At 45.9% G+C, this 14631-nt stretch overlaps 1 protein-coding gene across 1 annotated transcript; it reads right to left on the minus strand.

Moving 5' to 3' along the window:
- Nucleotides 1-1115: 1115 nt before the first annotated feature.
- Nucleotides 1116-14251, minus strand: fgf24 (fibroblast growth factor 24). The gene is made up of 5 exons (XM_086158170.1): nt 14140-14251; nt 13808-13844; nt 9154-9331; nt 4621-4727; nt 1116-3071 (listed from the first exon to the last, which is right to left on the minus strand). Exons 1-5 carry the CDS (start codon nt 14169-14171, stop codon nt 2793-2795), a joined length of 633 nt encoding a protein of 210 aa, XP_086014296.1. The 5' UTR covers nt 14172-14251; the 3' UTR covers nt 1116-2792.
- Between the last annotated feature and the right edge of the window lie 380 nt (nt 14252-14631).

The following is a 14631-nucleotide window of genomic DNA, read 5'->3' on the forward strand; positions in this document are numbered from 1 at the left end:
ATATTTGCTGCAAAGGCAAAACTCTTTTTTTTTTTTTTTTCCCCTCTCATGTTTTCCCAGGACATGTCCAGGAACCCCGACTCCGTCTTTTTCATCGCCTCAGTGGCATTTCTCTAAAACAGAGGACACAATAAACAGTCTGGAGTAATGAAGGCGCTAAAGCTAAAGCTAAAGCCCCCCTCACAATTTGGCGATTTGTCATTTCCATCCCAAATCACCAGGTCACACATCAAGCGCCCTTGTTTCCACCTTTAAAAACACACCAGACACTCAAAATCCCATGACGGAGCGGGGGGACTTCTGGGTCTGCTGAAGGTAACAAGCAAAGTGCGCGTATGTGTGTGTGTGTGTGTGTGTGTGTGTGTGTGTGTGTGTGCAGGGGGGGGGCTGATTGCATCGCTAGGAATTTAAACAAAAGTATTTTTTTTCTCCCTCAAAGCCGCCATCTTTCAGTCTGACGGTTACTGTAAACATCTTCCTAGGCGCGCATCTCATAGCGCCGCGCAACCCTGCATTCCTTTAGCACTTCAAAAAAAAAAAAAAAAAAAAAAAAAAGCTAAAAATATTGTGTGTTTACCACTCAGGGTGCGTTTACATCAAAAGAAGGGGGCTGCGCCGTGTATCTGCCCCGGGAGCCGCAATCCATTGTCCCGCTGTGACGCGGTGGCTTTATCCAGCTTTTTCGGTAGAAGAAGTACAACTCTGACGGCTGGGCTAAGAACAGAAAAGGTAATAATTATGTAATATCAGTGCTTTTCAGAAGTGACTGGTGAACTCTTGCTACCCTGCGCCAAGGATATTAAAAGGCTTCGGCGATGTCGCAATAGGTTTTTTTCTCCATTTTAAAAGCCCCTGACCTTAAAAGCAGTACTCACACTTTGACTTTGTATATAAAAATGCATACCTTGGCAGTATGCAGGGAAGGGAATGTACTCTGTCCGACTGCCGTGTACCTGCGGCGCTGCCTCTCCTCTCGGCGGAGCGATATCCACACCGCCGAAGCCCGGGCCCAACTGGTCGGGTGCAATAACCACATGGGAGGGTCCTTTTGTCGTTTTTTTTTTTTTTTTTTTTTTTTTTTAAATATAGTCCTCATTTTATTAACAGAGGCCAAATAAAACTCATCACATTTTTTTATTTACAAAGGGGGGCAATAAATATCTTAATAATAGTCATAAATTTTTTTTTTTTTTTTTTTTGCTTACATTTGCTTTTAAAAAAAAAAAATCATAAATGTGTCATGTTGTTAGTAAGCAACTCTTATAAAAAAAAAAAAAAAAAAAAAAAAAAGAAAAGGAAAAGAAGAATGCGGCCTGCGGACAGGTGAGTACATACTACAGAAGAGAGGAGGCCGAGGTTCAGCGGCGGTGGAGGCAAGAGAAGGAATGCCGGAGCGCAGACTTTGTCCCTGCAGGAGTCGCATGCAAAAAAACTTTACCGCTAAAATGTTCCCGGGTAAGTTGGTCGTAAGGTGTTCCGGGTCAAAGTCTGGACCGTCAGGCAACCAGGTCGGGAAGGGGGCGGGAGGAGGGGAAGAACCCCTAACCTTGACAGATATGTGCTCAGCGTGCACAGTCACCCCTCCGCCCCCCCCCAAAAAAAAGGTCTTACTCCAAAAACAAGTGTGTATGGGGGCGACTCAGCGTGAAAACCATTGGTTTTTGAGAACAACCGGCGACAGGGGGTCCGATTCGGTGAGCATAAACACAAGGAGGTAGAGGAAGTCTTCATCATTGACTCCAAAATACTCGGCAACCGGGTCCGAGGGAGAGCCGGTCCGGCGGCGCCGAAGGCTCGACCGCCAACCGGATTCGACATTCACCTCCCGAAACGAAACAAAAAGAAAGGAAGAGGGTGCGGGGTTATTAATCCCCTCGGCTGCCGGCGTTATCGTTCTTATTTTCTCTCTGTTTTTCCCGCGTGTGTTTAAACAAGACCGCGGCCGCGACTAGTCAAAGCACGTCGCATTTTAGCTGAATCACAGGCGGCACGGACGTGTCGAAGAAACAACAGAGCGAGAGAGGAAGACAGAAAGAGAGAAAGAAAGAAAGAAAGAAAGAGAGAGAGGGAGCGCATTCCATCCGCCAGCGAGGCCGTGGTTGAGAGACGTGTGGAAAAAAAAAACAAAAAAAAGACCTGTAAAATATTGCACTGGAAGCTACGCAGTAATCCCGGCGGCGCGGTGTCACCTGCAGCCTACCGCCTCCCCCCCCGCCGCCGCCGCCGCCGCCGCCGCCGCCCAAAAACCCCTCAGCCGTCTCCGTGGTGTCTGATTCCAGTGGAAAATATGGGATCGGTGTCGTCAGGGGCAACACAATCAAAAAAAAAAAAGAAAAAAAAAAGGAAAAAAAAAACCCAACCGGGGTTTCCAATAAATCTCTAGTCGGCTGATTTTATGACGCTCCTGCGTTCCCCGCCCTCCCCGCCCCCGATCCTCTCCGTCGTAATAAAAAAAAAAAGAAGAAGAAGAAGAAGAAGAAGAGCGCCTTCAGCTTGCAGTTCCATTGGCCGAGGGCGGCGGTGACAGTTTCCCCCCCCCCGGGGTCCTCGAGCGAATCCAGTATAAATAACACGACAGACGCGCGCTGACGTCGACCCGGAAGAGTCGGTCGAACGGTCGGTCAGCCGAGAAACCGACGGTCAGTCATCCCCGAATACAAAAATAAAATTTGTTCTTTCCCTTTTTTTTTTTTTAAGAGTCCGTATGCCGAAGCCGGAAGCGTTCTTTTTTTTTTTCCGGCGAGGAAAAAGCCCGCGCCGTCCCGTCCCGTCCCGTCCCGGGGGTCGTCCCGCTAATTCCTCTTGGGGTTGGGTTTTAATCGGCGGGCCCTTCGTGTCCGCTTTGTCACTGTGGTGAAGCGAAACTCCTCCAGCGGGTCGACTCGGCCCTTGGGGTTGCGCTTCATGAAGTGGACCTCCTGCTGCCGCTGCGTGGTCCGCGAGCCTTTCTTGGGCCGCCCCTTGCGGTTGAAGCCCAGATACCAGCCTTTGTATTTGGCCGACACCAGGGCCGTGTAGTTGTTCTCCAGGAACTCCTCCACGAAGACGCACTCCTGCTTCCTTCCATCGGGCTGGGAGGAAAAAAAAAAAAAAAGAACGGAACGTTGGTCAATCGTCGCCGAGGCCAGCCGGCTCCCGATTGGCTCATTTCCCCCGTGTAGGTTATTAACGGCCCGGATGACGGATTAATTGATTGTAGATAATTGTAAGTAAACCACGTCGGGACTCTCTGGATTCTTCCCGAATGTCTCCGGATGTCGGCCGGCGGCGAAGCTTCATTTATTTCTAAATGAATAATAAATGATCCTGTCGTCATTAATAACGGAGGATGATTAGAACGTACCAAAGAGGTAGGCGTTGGACAATCGGTAAAATTAAATAAACAAGAACTTCCTAGTGGAGCAAAGAGAGGGAGAGTTGCGAGGGAGGGAATGTGGACGGATAGCGAGCGACGTCGCGGCTCAGTCGGGGTTTGTCGTTCGTTTCCTCTGCACGTGAGGAAAAGGAACGTGCGACGCGGCGCCCGGAGAATAGGTCGAGCTCAACTCCGGACAGTCACATCAACAGAAATTGGGGTGAAACCTTAAAATCCCGTGAAACAGGACTTAGACCGTAGCGCAATACGGGAGCGCGGGGGGGGAAACGAAGCAGCAGCAGCAGAACGGCGACATCTAAAGACAAATCATTTTATGGAAAAATCGTCCCGATGATATCAGGATGTCGCTCATTCATTCGTACATTCATTCAGCGGCGACGCACGATTCACATCTCCAAACGATACGACCATTCATTCGCTCGTTCAAACATTCTGGCGTGTTTATCTGCATGTGAAGATCGGCTGGGTTCGGCTCCGGAAGCGGTACGGATGATAAAGAAAGGGATGAATGAATGAATTTTGGCGCTTCCGGAACCCCAACATGGGTTTTATCGTGTCCTAAAATCTAATTTCATCCAATTGTTTCTTGTCATCCGATTTCATCCTAATTTCAAGCAATCTGACCCAGACTAAGACAGCAAGAGGCTCTCAGATGCAGCCATGAAGGGGGTTGAAGTTGCAGGTATTCAACAGTAAGATCCAGGTTTCCAGGAAGAATGGATTATCAATTTCCCTCAGATGCATCAACTCTCCATGTTCTATACCTCAAATTTCAACGCCCCTTCAGCTCCGGGGGATTCGGTTCGGATCGATGATTTCATCACTGACCGAGGCCTCGGTAACGGATGACCCCGGCGAGAGGGTGAAAACCCCCCGTCGTCCACGCTCGGGGTTATTTAATGAAACGGAAAATGACAGGCGTGGCCGTGAAAGCGTTCCCGGCGCTGGCGACCACCTGGTGTGACTAAGTGATATAATTGCAATGGCATTCCTCCTGAGCGGCCATTAGTCTCCCGATGCATTGCGGTGATTGCAGTCTGTAATTGACTGATCGAGTGTCAAAGGAGGAGGCCGATTACGTAATGGAAGAATGGCCGCCGGTTATCAAAGGGGTTTTGTTAGCGCTTTGCGCGAGAAACAGCGGGACGGTGCGGATCCGAGGCTCGCTTCACCCGGGCCGAGGAGATCGTTTTTCGGGAGAGACGAGAAATAACACTTTTCAAACTTTCACAAAAGTCACTCACCCGTCCGACGATCTTGCCCTTCTCGTTCATGCAAATGTAGTGTTCGCTCTCTTTGCCCTTTATTCGGATGTGGCTCCCGAATGTTTCCGTCTCCGCGATGAGAAGAGCTGGAACACGGAGGGGTTGAGTCGATTAGGGCAGGGCTCGATATCGAAACATATATTTATTCATGAATGAAGTTATTAAATAAGTATATCAGTTGGATAAATACATTAAGTCATGTGTAAAATAAAATAAAAAAACAAAAGGGATGAAAAGAAAAGAAAAAGAAAATTGGAAAAGTTGGATAAATAAATTAAGTCATTAAAAAAATAAAATAAAAAAATACAATTAAAAGGGCTGAAAAGAAAAGAAAAGAAAAGAAAAGAAAATTGGAAAAGATGGATAGATAAATAAAGTCATTAATAAAATAAAATAAAATAAAATACAATTAAAAGGGCTGAAAAGAAAAGAAAAGAAAAGAAAAGAAAAGAAAAGAAAAGAAAAGAAAAGAAAAGAAAATTGGAAAAGATGGATAGATAAATAAAGTCATTAATAAAATAAAATAAAATAAAATACAATTAAAAGGGCTGAAAAGAAAATAAAAGAAAAGAAAAGAAAAGAAAAGAAAAGAAAAGAAAAGAAAAGAAAAGAAAAGAAAAGAAAAGAAAAGTTGGATAAATAAATGAAGTCATAAATAAAATAAAATAAAATAAAATAAAATAAAAAGAAAAGAAAAGAAAAGAAAAGAAAAGAAAAGAAAAGAAAAGAAAAGAAAAGAAAAGAAAATTGGAAAAGATGGATAGATAAATAAAGTCATTAATAAAATAAAATAAAATAAAATACAATTAAAAGGGCTGAAAAGAAAAGAAAAGAAAAGAAAAGAAAAGAAAAGAAAAGAAAAGAAAAGAAAAGAAAAGTTGGATAAATAAATGAAGTCATAAATAAAATAAAATAAAATAAAATAAAATAAAAAGAAAAGAAAAGAAAAGAAAAGAAAAGAAAAGAAAAGAAAAGAAAGTTGGAAAAGTTGGATAAATAAATGAAGTCATGAATAAAATAAAATAAAATAGAATAAAATAAAATAAAATAAAATAAAATAAAAAGGGCTGAAAAGAAAAGAAAAGAAAAGAAAAGAAAAAAAAAGAAAAAACATTCAAATCAAATCAATGGAATAGTATTTCCCCTTTGAGCAGACAGTTTTACTCCTATTCCATGGCTGAGCATGTAGCCTTTTAAAATTGAACCGCTCTTTCATGATTCCCTGCAATAAAATGTATTAATACAACATCTCGCTCTCAAAGACCTTTTTTTCAAGATAAGGTGCAAGAGCACGTAAAAGGCGCTCGGCATGAGCCGAAACATAAACTTTCACCTCCCGTGGCACCGACACGGATGCAGCCTTTGCTTCTCAAAGGAAGACAAAGCCGCTTTAACCCCCTCCTCCCCGTCCAACGTCCCTTTTTTTTTTTTGTCTCAGCTCGCCGCGCCGCCGGTAAAAAGATCCGCCGAGCATTCGCGGAGCGGTTGTTCGCCCCTTGGGATTAGGTTTCAGGTTCCCCCTTTAGTGCCTGCTCTCTCAATCCAAAAGTTAAGATGATCCATTTGTTTAACACACAGGGCCATTCAGCGGCACTCAAGGGAACAGAGGACGGGCTCGGGTTTGGGGGCCCCCCGCCGTCACCCCCCATCAACCAACCTCTGGAAAACACTGGAAAGTGGGAAACCTGCCTTGAAGCAGAAAACGGTCGAAGGAGGGAAAGGAAATGTTCCCGTCCTGGTTCTTATCAACCGAACATCAATTCTGAGTGTTTTTAAATAAAGATTTCTCTTTTTGCGGAGGGAGGTGGAAGAAAAGGAATGGTGCTCGGCGATGATACGGCCCCTCGGGCCAAATCCCTTGACAGCGCCTTGGCCGTCTAGTCGTCCGACGGTTTTGTGAGGAATCCCAAAATCCGACCTCAGGCGTGGAGATACGACCCAGAAACATCAGTATTTCCTCTCCCGATCCGCTGACCGCGGCTCCGTCCAGACACCTTCCTCTCCGACCGCTTCATTATTCAATAAAGAAAAAGACTCAGGTCGTCGACCTCATCTGAAAGCGAATGCTCCAAAAGGCTGCGCTCTTTCGCTCGCCGCGTCAACGCATCCGAGCCATAATCCCAATAAACTGCGAATGCAATAAAACTACGTGTATATCTCAGGGGTTATTGATGACTTCCTAAAAGCCGATAAGGTCTATAAACTAATAAAAATGGCACATGGAGAAAATTTAAAAGTCCAGCCGGCCGCACACATGCACATGTTTGTCGTCTTCGGGATCAGCAGATCATTCATTCAGAGACATCGGCCATCATCCATGTACCGGGAAATAAAATATGATTTCCGTTTAGTGTTTTCACAGAGATCCAGAGTTTTAAAGTGAAACTTGCGCTTCCTGCCTTTGGCTCGAAGGGTGATTCTGGTGTCGTAAAAAGCTCGAAACTTCTTTCAAAAACCCTTTCCAATCTCTTAAATTGATTATACCGGCCTGAGTTTGATCCCAGACTTGTACTGGTGATGGTTCATATGCTTGTGTCTCAACCAAGACACATGTAACACGTGAATGTAACATGTAAATAAAGTCTAGTTTTCTTCCGGCATAAGTATAATAGTGAAATACACTTTCTTGGAAATAACAGTTACGCCACGTTTTTGAGTCTAAAAAGGCAGCAACTCGTATTATTGCAGCATCAGGAGGTTCGGCGAGCGCAAACTCGCGCCGCTTGGCCTCCGGTTCTGAACGCAGAGATTGACGACGGGCACCATCTGAGAGATTACGGTCACAAAAACCTGCTCGGGTGCAGCTACGAAAGGTCTAGATTGTCTTGAAATAACGGCGCCGCGTACGACCGATGATTTCTTGGCTGCAGAGGAAAGATTCTGCTGATCGCCGATAAGCCCTCGCCGATGTAATTCGGGTAAACGGGATCAGGAGCGTTCATTTTTGAATCAGAGCTCAGCAGTGTTTCTCAATGAAAGTTAAAGTTCACGCATTTAGCGGGCGCTAAGCTAACACACTTCATCCAATTCTTCAGGGAGAGCAATTCCCTGTCGGAACCACGGAACGATCCGATGCAAAATATCATCCGTTTTCCAAATTGAACCCGTCTGGGACACAAACAAGATGACTTGGGTTGCGTTTTTAGCTGTGTTTTCCTTTCTGTTTGAACTCGGCAGGTCATCTGCCAATAGTTTCTCTCGAAGCACGCATCGGTGTTTCTGGCGTGGCCGACGGCGACGATATTTCAGCCCGGCGCCGATCAGACAGAAAACACAAGAGCTAGACGAGCGTCCCAGCGACTCGGTCGCCATGTCTACGGCAATTAGCAGAAACAGAAACAAACAGCGGCTCGGAAGCGCGTGACCCGCACCGATTGAGCGACGTCAAAAACCAACCGCTCACATCTTTAAAGTTCTCCAACAAAAAACAAAGCAGTCTTACCAGTCATTACTTCCTGTATCATCTCAGTTATGACACCAACTATCCAACATTGCACTCTGACTAATTGCCTAAAGCAAAACCTCAACACAATAACAATCAAATATCTGAGCATGAGTGTGGCTGCGGCGTAAAGGTTAGCACGCCGGTTAGCTTCTTGTTAGCACGCAACAAGAAGCTCTTGTTTCCATCGGAGGGGAGCTAGCACGCGTACGTGGGTTTCATCTGGGTTCTAACGTTCATTGGTGATTTTACGTCGTTTCCCAGATGTCGGTGACCGGCTGAATATCCCAAAATGTGGCCCTGTGATCACCTGGCGACCAGTCCATGTTGAATGACAGCTGTGGCTCTGAGAGCAAGATTAGCGGCATTGCTAATGAATGAATGAATGAATGAATGAATGAATGGGCATCTGAACATTTTGTGTTGATCCGTTGGTTTTCTTTGTCGGGTAAAGCTTGAAACGTCTTTTTTTTCCTTCCTATTTGGCATCTGAAGGTTGCCGTCCTTTACATGGCTGTTGAAGAACAAGATTGATGGTATTTTTTCGTCATGAAGGATGCAATGTCAGGTTTTAAACGGTCCTAACAGTCAGTTGTTGTGCAAAAATACCCCGCAGACATGATTGTGCTGACAGTGTGTTTGATGCTACATTATTGTAAAAACTCATAGTCCAGGCCAAACAAAGACATAGAAAGGTTTCTGAAAAAGAAAAAGTAACCTGGCAACCCCTGTTTCTGGCCCGAATTTGTCTTTTTTTTTTTTTTTTTGTGTGTGTGTTGAAACCAAAATAAGCCTAGCTCTGTTCTGTGTAAACAAACGCGAGGTCAGCGGCGACAATCGTGTTTTCATCCAACCCGACCAGACGCTACCGTCCGTTGTTGCAGCAGCCAAAAGGCACCGCATTGAAAACAAACCCCGGACAATGCAGTCGGTAAAACACCCGGCGAGGGTGAAAAACCTCAGAGAAAAAAAAAAAAAAACACAAAGCAAAGGGTTCTGGCTGGAAGGTGGCGGCAAGGTCCCGGTGTGGTCGTAACTCTCTAAGGTGTGGGGTGCGCAGGAATCCATACCATACTTGCCCCCATCATCTCCGTTGGCGTTGATTTTCTTCCCCAGAATCTGCACGTGTTTTCCAGTGGTCCTGCTGTACAGCTGGTAGATCCGGACCTGCTTGCGGCTCAGATCGTCCGGGTTCCTCGTGTGGTTCTCGATGTAAATCCTAAAATCGGCCGAGCTATGCTGGCATTCCTGAGCGGAGGTGCGAGGGGGGGGGGGTTCAGAAATGGAGATAGATGAAGAAACATGGAAGGGGGAGATCAACACCTGCGCCGCCGTCGTGACACAGGTGTTGATGTGCTCCTCTCTCATTCATGGGCCCCGGGCCAAAAAAATAGCGATAAAACTGAAATAACAACTTGGAAATTGTAGCCGGCGAAATTTTTGTGCCCCCCCCCTTCTTCTCCTCCGGCTTTAAACCGCCGCTATTTTATGTGCTTTGCATTTAAAAGTGCCCGAATTAAGTTTGAATTCGTTCAACGAAGACAAACCGAAATAAATCTCACGGGATAAAACGCGAAAAAGCATTATTGGTAATTCTGCATCCATCGGCGAGGACTCCACCGGCAATTACACAGCTGAAGCGTCCAGGCCTCTTTCGCTGTCATCAAACAAATATCTGCCCGCCGGCGGAGTGGCGTCCATAAATTAGGAAAGGCAGCGGCCGGAAGACGAGGCAGAGGTGTACCTTGAGATTTTTTTTTTTCATCTAACTGTTGCAAACCCGCCTCTCAGAATTCACCTGTCTGAGGTTTATGACTCCGGTCGGAGTGGGAGTGTAGAAAAGGCGGCACGTTAAAAAAGCGGCCCCTTCCCCAAACGCTCCCTCGCCCCCCGACCGGCTCCCTCCACCTGACTATGCGGAGCGGCGAGAGGAAACGTATACTTTCAGAAGCCCTGGAATCTTCGCTCGACCCAAGATCCCGTTTCCACAGCTGCACGGCGTGGTAATTGCACGGTAATGGCTTTTTATGTGGCCTCTTCTCAGGTGGCTAATTACAGACACATTACAAACCCCCGGCCCTTGTTATTCTAACATGAGGCGAATTAATGACATCTAGCAAACAGCGGGGTGGGGGGGAGTGGGAGGGGAGACGCAGCCACGGCGGAAAAAAAAAAAAAAAAAAAAAAACAAGTCCGAGAGAATCGACAAACCTGGAGGCCGGATCTCTGAGGGACCCCGTCAAGGCCGGGGCCTTCTGCTTTACTTCCATCTTAAACTAACCGGGCCAAACTAACTAGTACAGACAGTGGCAACAAATTCAACTGGCAAAATTGGAACCGTGTGAAGAGCAAAAAGGAACGCCATGCGGCCCGGCTGGGATGGAATAATTACCGGGTAATTACAGAAAAACAAATGAGCAATAAAAAAAAAAAAATGCTCCCACTTTCTGAGACAAGCAGAAAAAAAATGCCTGTAATTGAAAAAAGATTGAACTGTAAAAACAGCAAGACACTGCTGAAAATTGAGAGAACAATAACAATAATAATAATAATAATAATAATAATAATAATAAAATCAATAATAATAATAATAATAATCAATATAATAATAATAATAATAATAATAATATAATTAAATCAATAATAATAATAATATAATTAAATCAAAAATAATAATAATAATACTATAAAATCAATTGTAATTTTAAGCATAAATACATTGAGAAATTCTCTTTAGAAAATTAAAATAAGGTAAAAATTGGACTAGAAACATGCAGCTCAACGCGGAATCAAAGTGGAGCCGCGCGATCTGTTCCTCCCCCCGCCAGGTACGGAGGAGGGTCGGCATCCGCCGCCATCCTCAAAACGGTTTATTGTAAGAGAACGTCACGGTTAGATTGACAGAGCGCTGGGTTATCGGGGCCTTTTTAGAAATCCCGCAAACAAAAAAAGACCTTAACTCATTCTGACTGACATATTCGGTTGAGAAATGCGAACAGCCCCACCCCCCCAGACCCCGACCGAACTGGGATGCGGCTTCTGTATCTTGACATTTAGGAAACCCGCCCATAATGTGACTTTTGGCGCAGGGGAGAAGGAGGAGCGGAGGGGAGGAGGGTTAATGTGACGACACAATGAAGGCAGCAAGTCAAACCGCTTTGGCGTCCGACGCTCCAAATGTGTGTGTGTGTGTGTGTGTTCAAATTTGTATCGGGGCACAAAAATTGATTGAAAACACACCGGGGTGTGGGAGGCGTGGGGTTATTTCCCCGCTGCCAATATTTCCAATTTGCTAAATGTGTTTCTCATATGCGTGTGTTTTGCAGCTTTAATCCAGCATTAGCCGACTTCGTCTAACCATCCCCAATTTGCAACTCAACCACAACAAGGCGGCTGCAAATTGATTTTTTTTATTTCTTTTTATTTTACAGTACATGTCCGCGGACTATTTAGCGGCGCCCGCAGAGAATTTCGGCGTGAACCGGCTCCCCGGGGCCTTCAAAAACCCCCCGATCAGGACCGCCGGGTCGAGGCATTTGGGATTTATGTTCGAACAGCGCGATAAGACACCGTTACAGCCGGGCAGAGCGTGTCTCTCTGCTTCCAATTTATGGGTAAATAAAGCGATAAGACAGGTAATCTGAGACGGAGGAATCAAACGGGGGCGGGAGAATCGGGACGCCGAGTATCCTCCTCGCCTTCCGCGTCCGGCGGCGGGAGGAAAAATGACCCCCGGACTGTCGGGGGCCACCGGGGCCAAGAGAACGCGAGCGGTGAGAGCCAACGCAGCTGAAACAAAACAACATTTCCAAAAAGGAGGAGGAGGGGGAAATGTCAACTGCAGGATTTCTCATCAGTAAACAAGCCAAGGAGCAAGATGTCATGGCTCCGCTTAAAATGTGTGAGCGTCTGGGGAGAAATGTCGGGGGAGGGAGGATGGAGGGGTTGGGAGGGGAGGGGAGGGGAGAGGAGGGGGGCAAATAAGGCTAGAAAGAACCTCGCTGGCATTGAAGGGTAAAAAAAATGCTATGGTTTTTTTTTTTTTTGACAAAAAAAAAAAAAAAGGCCTCGTCTTTCGGCGAAAACCTGTCACACACGCGCGCGCGCGCGCACGCACACGCAAAGAAAACACGGTCTAAGCGAGACGCTGAGGGTTTAATCTCCAATCTCTCCATCTCTGAACAAACATGAAGGTGCATTTGTGAGACAGTTGCATTTCACGTCAAGGGAGAGCGGAGACCGAGTGCACGGCCCGGATGGACGCCGGCGACAACGGCCCCCGCACCCCTTTTTTTTTTTCTTCTTCTTCTTCTATTTGTTTCTTTTTTTTTTTTTTTCTAAATATGCCGACTTCCCCCCTCAAAGACACAGCGTGAAAACGGATACGACAAAAACAAAAGCCTGGCGGCGGCTCGTCTTCGCCAAGGAAGCTCACTCGTCGCAGCCGTTTGAGACACACCTCGCTATCTTCCCTGGACTCGCAGACGGCGACACTTCCACGTGTGTGTGTGTGTGTGTGTGTGTGTGTGCAGTCCAGCTCGTGGCGCATTCAAAGCCAACTTCCCAAACTGCAGTCGTTGCTGTTGTTTCTCCTCCCTGAATCTCCACCACAGTTTGACACTAAAAGACGTTCCGCCATATTTTTTTTTTGTTCTTTCAAACCTCCGAATTCCTGGGATTATATTAACTTAATCTGTCATCTGACAAGCCTTGAACTTCAAGAAACACACCTGAAGCGCTGAAAAATGATATAGATGAGAAAATCTGGACACGCACACGTGCTTCCATGTGAGGAAATGACACGATATCTCTGTTTGTGTCAGTTCTCTCGGAATAATCCGACAAACGGACTTACATAACCGCCGGGTCTGGACTCAAAGGGGTGTGGAATTTTATTTTATACATTTATCGCCAGATAACAAGATAAGAAATTGATCTTATTTGTTGGGGATTATTCTCAGAAACCCTAAATGAGGGTGGAAAAAAATGTAATAAACAGCGTTTTATGATTATGACACTATTCTTGGAGCGAAATTCATATATTCCAGTGTAATCGAAACAATATGCAGGGATTCTGATATTTTAATTAACAATATTATTGAAATCCTCGGCAGAGATCGCGGGGGGGGGGGGGGGGGTGCGGAGGCCCCCGCGTCTCCATTCCGGGACAAGAAAATGAAGTCGGAGTTTGTTTTTGGAGACCGGAAGAGAATCCCGGTCAATTAGGTGAGCAGATGCCTGCCAGCCATTACACTTCAAAGAGTGTGTGTGTGTGTGTGGGGGGGGGGGGGGGGGGGGGGCTAATAAAACCAAAATATGAAGCAACAAGCAGCCAAAAGGGCCCATCTGGCCACAAAAAACACCTTTTCACACATCAGAGCTCGAAAAAAGAATTAACCATAAAGTCTGCTGGGGTAAAACTCTCCATGCCGCTACTTGATAAAAACAGTTGGTACGACAACTATGTAATTACACATTTATACCTGTGTACGCTCAAGCAAACTAAGAAAACACTTCACGCTAATCCTGTGAGATTTGTTTTTTTGTGGGGGGGCACTTTGTTTGCAGAAACACCACGAGCTTCGCCCATCCCTCCAAAAGGATGCTGCGCTCATTCATTTACCGAATCATGCATCTTCATCTCCACTATCAACAGAAACAGATATGCATGCATTTAAAAAAAGGTGTGTGTGTGTGTGTGTGTGTAATGGTGGAAGTACATACCTGTAGCTGGAAGTAGAGAACCAGAAAATGTAAACACCTGAGCGGAGAGAGAAAAGGAAGGGGGCGAGAAAGAGGGGGGAGGGAGAAAAGGAGGAGGGGAGTGAATCACACAGGCAATTACACGCAGAATAAACGCAGCCTACCTGGATGAAAAAAAAAAAAAAAAAAAAGACATAAAAACGCGAGATTTTGGCGACTTCTATTGGTAAGAATGCATGATTTCTTTCTTTTCATTACATTTTTCTTTTCTGTTTTTTTTTTTTTTTGTTGTTTGTTTTTTTTTTGTTTGTTTTGGTTGTTTTTTTTTTGTTTTTTCCAGCAGGCACACTTACAGGTACAGGAACCTCGAAGGCAGCAGACGCATCTTGACCCGCAGAAATACACCTGCTTCCACAGAATCAGAGCCCCCGGGAAAAGCTTTGGCGGAGTCGCCCCCCCCTCCTCCTCCTCTTCCTCCACCTCCTCCTCCTCCTCCCCTCCTTTCTCCCTCTTTCTCTCCCCTCCACCTCCCCCTCCTCTCTCTCTCTCTCTCTCTCTCTCCTTTTCCTTTACGCACAAAACTCCGAGTGTGCGTGGATCGGGTCCCGGCGCGGGGTTCGATCGGCGGGCGGCTGCGCAGTCACGGCGCGCAACATCGGGTGCTTCCTCGTCGGAAGGAGCGGGGGAAGAAGAAGAAGAGGAGGAGAAGGAGGAGGAGGAGGTGGAGAGGGGGGGGATTATCCAGATTGTATATATATATTTTGTCTCGGTTCAGTCTCCTCTGCCCCCCTCCTCCTCCTCCTCCTCCTCCTCCTCCTCCTGGAAATCCCGTGTCCGTCAATCGG

Source organism: Fistularia commersonii, chromosome 13 (genome assembly GCF_037954325.1).
Source record: "Fistularia commersonii isolate RoL2024-O1a breed Wild chromosome 13, RoL_Fcom_v1.0, whole genome shotgun sequence".
Taxonomy (NCBI): domain Eukaryota; kingdom Metazoa; phylum Chordata; class Actinopteri; order Syngnathiformes; family Fistulariidae; genus Fistularia; species Fistularia commersonii.

Coding starts and splice junctions, on each gene's coding strand:
- fgf24 (XM_086158170.1), bottom strand. CDS start 14,171: ATGCGTCTGCTGCCTTCGAGGTTCCTGTACCT. Junction 9,332..13,807: donor TTCTCTACTTCCAGCTACAG/GTATGTACTTCC, acceptor ACCTCCGCTCAG/GAATGCCAGCATAGCTCGGC. Junction 3,072..4,620: donor AGGGCAAGATCGTCGGACGG/GTGAGTGACTTT, acceptor TTTTCCTCCCAG/CCCGATGGAAGGAAGCAGGA.